The sequence below is a fragment of the Priapulus caudatus genome, unplaced genomic scaffold, assembly GCF_000485595.1.
Source record: "Priapulus caudatus unplaced genomic scaffold, Priapulus_caudatus-5.0.1 Scaffold630, whole genome shotgun sequence".
Taxonomy (NCBI): Eukaryota; Metazoa; Priapulida; class Priapulimorpha; order Priapulimorphida; family Priapulidae; genus Priapulus; species Priapulus caudatus.
Window position 1 is genome coordinate 23,895 of NW_014577691.1, and position 9,705 is coordinate 33,599.

Below are 9,705 nucleotides of genomic sequence, written 5' to 3' on the forward strand. Positions count from 1 at the left end.
CTCTCTCTCTCTCTCTCTCTCTCTCTCTCTCTCTCTCTCTCTCTCTCTCTCTCTCTCTCTCTCTCTCTCTCTCTCTCTCTCTCTCTCTCTCTCTCTCTCTCTCTCTCTCTCTCTCTCTCTCTCTCTCTCTCTCTCTCTCTTTCGATTGTTCCTCTTTGTACTGGTTAATGGTCACGTAACTGAATAAATATATATCATTGTGGTAGTCATCGTTTTATTTCAGGAGCCATCGTATGCTATCTATAAATCTATAAAATGTGAGAGAGAAAACAAGAGGCGATATTATGACGTCAATGAATTCTCACCATCGCCATCGCTTATATTATATATGTAGTAATAATAACCTTCGTCTTTAGATCGTATAACTAGATATTTCACCTGGCGGGTAAAACATGAAATTTGCATAAGGGGGCGTGGCTCCATAAGCGCAATGAAAACGTGCGGGTTCATAACACTGATCTATATATAATAACGTTAGTATAGGTAAATAGGTAAATATATATATATATATATGCTATATTATGACACAGATATATACTGTATGCTATGTACCATCAAGAGCTAATAATGCTGATAATATAGGTATTATATCAGCTCTTGATATATATATATGTATTTAGTTATTTATTTATATATAATGTTGTTATATAGAAATCAGTGGTTTATTACTGATCACAGAGAACCGCGGCGCCATATTGTACTAGCTGAGAAGAGTTAGCGACTCGACCGGTGGCTCCAGCGAAAGATATATATAAATATAATATACTGCAGAAGTAACGGGGCATTCGAACGCAATATTCAATGATTATATGTCCATTAGTTTCAGTGGGCGCGACGATTGCGGCATTTAAGCTTTATTTTCATTGACTCGCGAGAGACGCATAGCTCAACTGTAGTTGTCTCAAGAGCCAGTATTCATATCAATATATAATTATCTGAAATTAATCGGTATAGGCCTACTACTTCATTACAGTCGTCGTGTATAGATATAGCTAGCGGTGTACAAAAATCTGCTTAGCTTTACATATTGGCTCGTCTATTGTATAGATTATCACGTGATCCTCGTAGGGATGGTCACGCGAGTACTGTATAGTTTAACACGTGATCGTTGTATAGATTATCACGTGACTATATGAGTTAGCGACATCCGCATTAATAGCGGACATACGATAAACTTTTTTGAGATGATATACTGTTAAATCGTAATTCGGAGACTTATTGTTAAAATAAAGTTTTCTATTATTACCGCCTCTAACACTTGCACTGTTGTGAATTTGTTAATTTTTATACGCAACTGAAAATGCACAGACTGACATAACATTAATAACATTTCAATTACACCAAAATGTGTCCTACATAATATTATATACACATGCAGACCTATGCCCTGCCTTTATCAAACGAACGATCGAAATGCTATATTCTTGAAATCGTACTTTTAAAGTACATATGTATAAGTAACCCGAAATGAAAATTGCTATTCAGATTTGTTATTTTCATATAGCCATGAGGTTCCATCTAGTCGTACGAAATATCCTTGTAACATAACGAGAAACATTTTTTTCGAATAATCAGTATCTGCCATTTAAATTCGCATTTTGTGGAAATTATACTTTTAAAACAGAGAGCGCGTATATTCCTCGAGGTAGCTTGCTATTAAAAATAGGGCAGGACCTCTTACGGTGTGTTTGTTTGTGTGTGTGTGTGTGTTTGTGTGTGTGTGTGTGTGTGTGTGTGTGTGTGTGTGTGTGTGTGTGTGGTGTATGTTGTTGTGGTAGTTGTGGTGTGTGTGTGGCTGTGTGTGTGTGTGTGTGTGTGTGTGTGTGTGTGTTGTGTGTGTGTTGCGCGGCGCAGCTCGTAGGTGTGGGGTGGTGTATGTGTGTGTGTGTGTGTGTGTGTGTGGTGTGTGGTGTGTGTGTGGTGTGTGTGTGTGTGTGTGTGTGCACGCGCGCGTGTGTCGTAGATATCTATATGATCCAGCCTTTATCAAATTAATGAAATTGTATATTCTTAAAATAAAGGGAGCGAGGGTATTAATTGCAGAATAATATATAGTTATTTAAGATTATTCCAATTTTTTATCCTATAAAGTGTTGACGGTGTTTTTCGAAAATCTAAAAAGGGGCAATATAAATAAATAAAATAATAAAAATAATATTAATAAAATCTATGGGGCTGCTGCTTCCAATTAATTTCCCTCTCAGAAGATGCAGCCTTCCTACTCCGGTATCCCGCAGAAATTTAGTGTTCTTCTGTAATGATACCAGAACACATATATACTCGATCATACTTATATTTGTATGCAAAATGTCTAAGCGAATGTAATGACGTTATAACGTGTACAGTCTTCCTAAAATATTCTATGCAAGCCGTGGAATAGTTTATAATTTCAGATATTTGTGCACACGATCAGCATCTGCTTGTATTTTTTTATAAATTATGCGCAAAGAGCAAATAAAGAAACACGATTAAAGTAGAGAGCACATACTCACGAGTAGTTTGAGTAGGAAGAGGCCCGGGAGTGGTTAATGAGGAGGCGCCGGGGTAGGTGGAAGGAATATGAGAAGGGGGAGAAGGAGGGGGAAGAGGAGGAGGAGGAGGATCGAGGATGAGAAGAAGGGGGGAGAGGGAGGAGGAGGAGGAGGAGGAGGAGGATGAGAAAAAGGGGGAGGAGGGCTGGGAGGAGGACAAGGAAAGGTGCGAAAGAAAATAAGAAGGAGTATATTGTGGCATAATTAAGGTCAGGTCCAAAATTCATTGGAATAAATCCCCAGTGTAAATGGTCCGTCGGTCCAAAAATGCCCCCAGGCCACACAACTCCAGTGACGACACGGAAACTAAAACAGCAAACTGCATAGCAGTGCCCCTTCGTCACTGATCTCTACTATACTAACTATATATATAACTATATGTTAGTATAGTAGAGATCAGTGCCCTTCGTACACTAAACGAAGCGAGAGCGAGAACGCCATCTGTCGTGGAGTTTGCTAAAACAGTAGCAGATGCAGCGAGGCGGTGAGAAGTAAACATGCTACTGCAGCCCACGCTCTATTTATAATTATGCGGGATGAGTTCGAGAGAAAATGATGACTTTAGCAAATTCTTGGATGAGTTATCGGAGTCTCTGCACCGTGACCGTTCTCTTTCGTTTCGACTCAGTACCAGCGAAGTTACAGAGGAGGAAATCGAAGGGGAGACCATAAGCTGTGTGTTTGAATATCTACTTCTAAGGTACAGTCGTATAGTGTACATGTACATGTACTGATGTAGCCCGCACAGACTCTACGACTGTTTCACGTAGTAGGACTGTTTCACTTCTCGCCATGTATAGTGAGAAGCGAGGAGAAAACTTACATCGCCAATGTACATGTACATGTACATCTAATGCGTATGCGTGTAAAGTTCTAAAACTATTCATACATCATATTACATTCATGATGTACTGCTCCCGATAATAATCCCCATAAAAATCCAGTTAGATTATAATGAAGATAATAAGTGAATATATAGAGATAGAGATAAATCTGTGCATCACCTCGTGATACCTAAGGTGCCTAAAGTGGATTTGCACCGATAGGTAGTATTACTATTAGGTACCTGCACATATAAATCGACAGAGGTATAGACAGAGACAGGTCTAACGATTGACTGACCAGACACCGGCCCACCACAGATATTGGATAGCCATAGGAGACCCACACATGTTTATATGTACATGACAGCAATATGATTTTATCCTTACAGGGATTGCCCATCATGTCTAACTGCAGCGCTTGCGAGGAAAACAGCAGATGGCGTACTATCGTCCGACATCAGCGGCTTCTACGACATGGAGCAGTCAGAAAGTGGCGCCCCCTGTAAGTGTTGCGTTATCGTTACCATGTTGGTAATTTAATCGAACGAGGGCTGCTTTGCTGGCAAACTATGTCATCTGGTACAGGATCCGTATTTTACATATTTATTCTACCCAGATAAAGAAAAGTAGGGGATCGTGTACTGCTGTATTGACAAGTATATAATAAGTAATATATATAGACAAGTATAGGCATACACCGTTAAAACGTACCCAATGAAAATTGTTAATAGTTGAGCGATTACTCTTGTTCGTTTCCAGTACTCTCGGCTCGCAAACTGGCGCGAGCGATCTTTCGTCATCTGAGAGCGAGCTGCGACGCAGTAAGAGAGGATCTGCCGGGACTCTCCGTCGTCGACGGCCTTGCCTTCTCGATTCACACCATTAAGAACACGCGGCTTTCCATGGAGGACCGCCACGTCACTCTTACACCCTTCAATGCACTGTTCGGACTGCCAGTAAGCTGTCCTAATATGCCCACAAATAGCACGTAGACAGATAGGGGGCCTACACTAATGCATTACGAATACATACATGTATTCTTAATGCATTCGTAATACATGTATTTCCAATGGAATCTGCATCTCACGCAAGCATTACGATACATTACCGGCTAATTGTGTCAGGAGCTGTGTGCAAGCAAGAAAACAACCACCACGTTTCGCTTACAAACTGCATGGAATCGGCAGCAACATCACTGTAAAACCTGCTTGAGTATATTAGGCATGAATGACTATGCAAACGTACAAGTGTGTTTGATAAAGTGTTGCTCATCAGAACACTGGAGCAGAATCTGCAGGTTATAGTCATTTACACGCATTCGTTGACTGTTGGCACAGAAGAACAAAAGTTTCAAAGTATAAAAGTACTAGCTATATAATGTATATACCACTATTATGTATAACTATAAATATTACGAGTATCTCGTTCATGTAAACAAGCGACATCATTGCAATTTACGCATCATAATTAATTAATAATAATGATTTATGATAATTAATAAGCAATTATCATTTCTATTAAGCAGGATGTGCCGTCGCAGTCATTCTTCGCGATCTACGATGGACATGGAGGAGTAGAGGCTGCCAGGTATGCAGCCACCCACCTCCACGTCAACATCGTGCGAAACCCTCACTTCCGCGACGACGTCGGGCTGGCGCTCAGAGAGGCATTCCAGCAGACGGACGATTCGTACTGCGCAAGATCTCGCCGTGAGGTGAGGCGGAAGGAAAGAGAGTCGAATTACGTCGAATTACATTGTACAAATGAATGTGACGCGCGCACGAATGAAGTCAAGTTTACATTGGTTAAGATGGCTCTACCGGTGTAGCCCCTTCGCTCCCTCTACAGGGGAATTATAGCAGGAGTGCGGCTCCTGTAGCGGGAGCGAAGGGGCTACACCGATAGAGCTGTGGTTAAGATACATCAGCTACTCTGTGAAAGTTTCTGTTTCCTCAGTCAGTGTGTCAGTCTGTCAGTTATTGTCTCTGCCCATGTAGCACAGCCAAGTCGACTTGGTCTCGATCTAGAAAACGGTCGAATGTAAACTCTTTTACAGTTTTCTCAGTTGAATGTTTTTTTAATCCTCAAGTGTACACTCAGTTGATGAGTAATCTGCTGATATGCTTAGAAATGTCATCTCAGTCGGTTTTTTCACTTCCCCTGCTGTGGGAACACTAGTGATTCCCACCGACATACCCTTTAGCTCTTGGAGAGTGTTGAAGTCATAGAAATATATAGAGACAGTCTATCTACATTATTTCTATGGTTGAAGTGAATGTGTTGCTTGCAGGGGCACAGGAGCGGCACAACGGCCATCGTGGCGATGGTGTGCATGAGCGCGCTTCACATCGCCTGGTGCGGCGACTCTCAGCTCATCCTAGTCCGTGACAACTCGCGCCCGGTATCTGTGATAAACCCGCACCGACCCGACCGCACAGTACGTACGCTCATCACGAAGCTAGTCAGCGGGGAAAAAACTCGCCGTTTCATATTATATTTTACTCATATATTATAAATTTATGTATATGTTATTATTTTATTTATTATGTTATGTTGCGAGCAATGTCGAGTCTAGCGTTTTTGCAGTAACTTTTTTCGTTGATAATGTCTTGACACTGATGAAGTGTGTTGTTATAACATTGTATCGGTTACAGGACGAGAGGAGACGAATAGAAAGTGCAGGCGGAGATGTCAAGTGGTTCGGTACATGGAGAGTAGACGGCCTCCTCTCCGTGTCTCGCGCTATAGGTAACGTCAAGAGCTAACACCTAATAGCTAAATAATAATAATAATAATAATAATAATAGCTAATACCTAATGATCTAATAGGTATTATTAGCTCTAGGTAACGTGTAGCACCTCCTGCAAACTGTCACTTCTCCAACACATCTCCTACCTATCTATATATCTATCATCCTGTCTATCTATCTATCGTCCTACCTACCTACCTACCTATCTATCTATCTACACTACCATCCTACTATCCTCTAGCACATCGCATAAGGTGGGGCAGCTATTTAACTTTTCTTTTAGAGTAGTAGCAATCTGCACGTAGTTTAGTGATGCCTTTGTATGATCGACTCCCTACGCAAGTTGACACGCCTGCTTTCCGCTTCTCTTCTGCTAGGCAATCAGTTGATGGAATGTAGCTGGGATAGTCTAGGAGGGAGGAAACCCTACTTATTAATAGCACGGGATGCCCAGGCTTTAATCTCTAGCAGGCTACTGTGTTTGCAAGCTTTCCACAACGTGTGGTCGAGTAAAAACAACCGAAGAGCCAAGTTCGTTCCGCAAACTTTATTTATAAATTTTGTCGATAGAAAACGCGAGACAGAGACAAATAGGCCGACATGATGTGAGCAAGTATTTACAGCGAGGATAAGTGTCAAGTGAACAGTACAGGCGCAAAGGGTACCGATTATCGAACATAATTAGTCAACACGTACGTATGCGGGGAATTACACACAATGGACTTACAATGAAATTACAATGATCAATGTTAATAACACCCACCCACTCGGGTACATATTGAGAATTCCATTAGATTCTCTGCTTAGGCATATAACAAGCAAATTCTAACTTATGAGTTTAGATGGCCTCAGTGAGTTACTCTCATTGCAGTGGCAGTTGCAGGCTTTCCAAGGACTGCCTGTCTCCATCCATCTACTTGGTGCCACGAAGAGAACTCGATGGACTATCATAGTTATGCCATCAGGCAAATCTAAGCAGCATCTGCTGCATTCTTCTGTACATTGCCTGTTACAGAGAGGGTTATAAGGGATTATATGGGACGCGAACGCATTTCGCAGATGCATGCGTCATACAAGTTGTTGCTAGAGAGGTTGCACATGGTTGGTTATACAAACTCCCCCACAGCTCCGCCCTGCACAACACATGCATGCACGCACGCACGCATGCACGCACAAGCTCAGACGAATGCACACACCCACACGCACGCATGCACACGCACACACGCACGCACACACCCACACAAATACACACTCACGCGCGCACATGCACATGCACGCACACACGCGCCCACGCACACACACACACACGCACAGACACGCACACGCACGCACATACACACTCACAGCTCCAGCGTCAGCTTGCCCTCGTTCTCGACGAAGAACAGCAGATCGCTGAGCGTCTGCTGAGCGATCGTCTCTGTCGCGCACTCGCTCACGGGCCGGTACCTCACCCCGTCGCGCGGCGGACAGCGGAACGACGGCCCGAAGTTGACTGTCACCGTGCAGCCGCGGTACAGCGACACCGCCGGGTAGTAGCAGCCCGCGTGCACGTCGACGAACGCCGTGCCCTGGCAGCGTCCGTTCTTGTAGAAGACGACGCGGCTTCCTCGCGCCGGACGCAGCGACTTGAGCACCTGCTGCGTCTCCAGCTGGTCCTCGTAGTAGAGGTAGTTCTTGAACTTGACGAGCGGCTTGTCCTTGACGGTGTCCGGGACGAGCGCGGAGGGGTCGCGAAGCTCGGGCAGGTAGATGTAGCAGCCTAGCACGTCACCCTCGCCGTACGCAGCGCTGTAGTGCCGGCCGCGGCTGTTGTGGAACCTGTACAGACACGTGCAGTAGATATGTGTGTGTATGTGTGTGTGTGTGTGCGTGCGTGCGTGCGTGCGTGCGTGCGTGCGTGCGTGCGTGCGTGCGTGCGTGCGTATATATATACATATGTGCGTGTGTGTGAGACGATATAACCTGTACACAGAAAGGTGAACAAAGATGAAGAGAGAGCGAGAAATATATAGGTCTCGAATGGGAAATTACTAGAGATGGAAGTTGTGTATATATATATATCTATATCTATATATACAAAATATACTATTACATAGAAGACCTGTGATCACTCGCACTATTACTGGAGAGATGGAAGTTGTGTGTATATATATATATTATCACATAGAAGACCCGCGATCGCTCGCGTGCTCACCTCGTGCCCTTGCGTGATCGCCACGAGTAGCTGAACTTGTCGTAGCCGCACGGAGCCTGCAGGTTCTCGTACGCCTGCGCCCAGCCGACGCGGCACGCAGTCTCCGGCGGCATGTCGTCCACTGTGAACTCGTAGTACCAGCCGCCGCTGCGCACGCAGTGCGACGCGCGGATCAGGCAGTAGCCCTTCTCACCTGCGGGGAGAAACGAGACCCAGGTAACCCTTTTCACCTGCCGGGCAAAATGAGACCCAGGTAACCACGCGCGTGTGAGGTGTGCCCTCGTGAACGCTGGATCGGTTTGAGCTCACCCCCGGTCTACGCTGGTCTTACGACGCCGTGCGTTAATGTTGGTCTCACGCGAAAAATTTCGACGTTGAATGCCACACACAGTGTTGCTAGGCATTGCTTTTTAGAAACGCCCCGTTGCGACACCGATTGGCTAGACGCGACCGGCAGATTCGACGTGCGCGTTTAACGAGACGAACAAAGGTACGTTACCTGTGACGGTCATGCGGTCGTCGCTGAGCTTGAGCTGGGCCGCGCGGTCGTTGGGCGCTAGGATGACGCGAGGCAGCACAGCGCCGCGGTAGAAGTAGCTGGGGATCGGCCGGCCCGCGCACTCCTGGCTGTCATCAAACTCCTGCCGGTTGGGTGCGTGCGGGTCGGCGTCCGCGAGAATATATCTGCAACGCGCAAGCGTCGCACGTGGTCACGGACCCGGTGACAGAGATGTGACGATGGAGACACGATGATGGGATGAGGGGTCAAGATATATCTGCAAGCCGCAAGTCGGCATGGGGTCACAGAAGCGGTCACAGACCCGGTGACAGAGACATGGCGACAGAGATGTGACGATGGAGACACAATGATGGGACAAGATATATCTGCAAGCCGCAAGTCTGCATGGGGTCACAGAGACGCGGTCACAGACCCGGTGACAGAGAGACATGGTGACAGAGATGCTCAGCTGTCTCCAAGTATTTTATTCTGGAAACTGAAATTACAGTTCCAAGTATTCCTACGACATTCTGGTGGAAATTTCCAGCACACCACCAGCAGCCCGTGCGAAGTCTACGTCTACTATGCAGACGGATAAATTCTCTGCTGCAGTCACCAGGTGGAGCTCAACTCCCTCACCCAGGGGGCGCTTGACTGTCGCCAGGGGGCGCTCACCTGTATCCGTCCTTGTTGAACGGATGCTCGGTCGGGTAGCCGTGCGCTGGAAGCTTCGCTGCCGGCTCGCTGCGCGTCTTGCGCGTCGTTGCCACGGCAACTCCCTCGCCGACGGTCGTGCGGCGTCTGCACGCGCCGGCGCCGCCCCCGCCCTGCTGCATGCGAGGCAGGAACGCGTCATAGTTGGGGCCGACCTTGAAGATAATATATTATATATATATATATATATATA

The 9,705-nt window shown here is 45.6% G+C and overlaps 2 protein-coding genes across 2 annotated transcripts in view; one reads left to right on the forward strand and one right to left on the reverse strand.

Annotated features, from left to right (window-relative positions):
- The first annotated feature begins 3,021 nt into the window (after positions 1 to 3,021).
- The window catches only part of LOC106812279 (protein phosphatase 1E-like), a 15,961-nt gene continuing 9,277 nt past the window's right edge, over positions 3,022 to 9,705 (forward strand). Inside the window, exons 1-6 of the mRNA XM_014816112.1 lie at positions 3,022 to 3,231; positions 3,745 to 3,857; positions 4,115 to 4,311; positions 4,881 to 5,069; positions 5,646 to 5,792; positions 6,010 to 6,103. Of these exons, the coding sequence (XP_014671598.1) occupies positions 3,068 to 3,231; positions 3,745 to 3,857; positions 4,115 to 4,311; positions 4,881 to 5,069; positions 5,646 to 5,792; positions 6,010 to 6,103 (904 nt within the window). The 5' untranslated portion in view covers positions 3,022 to 3,067. The remainder of the gene's footprint in view (positions 3,232 to 3,744; positions 3,858 to 4,114; positions 4,312 to 4,880; positions 5,070 to 5,645; positions 5,793 to 6,009; positions 6,104 to 9,705) is intronic.
- On the reverse strand, positions 6,638 to 9,669 carry LOC106812293 (set1/Ash2 histone methyltransferase complex subunit ASH2-like). The gene is made up of 4 exons (XM_014816130.1): positions 9,474 to 9,669; positions 8,799 to 8,983; positions 8,300 to 8,492; positions 6,638 to 7,923 (listed from the first exon to the last, which is right to left on the reverse strand). The coding sequence occupies exons 1-4, from the start codon at positions 9,632 to 9,634 to the stop codon at positions 7,446 to 7,448; spliced, it is 1,017 nt and encodes a 338-aa protein (XP_014671616.1). The 5' UTR covers positions 9,635 to 9,669; the 3' UTR covers positions 6,638 to 7,445.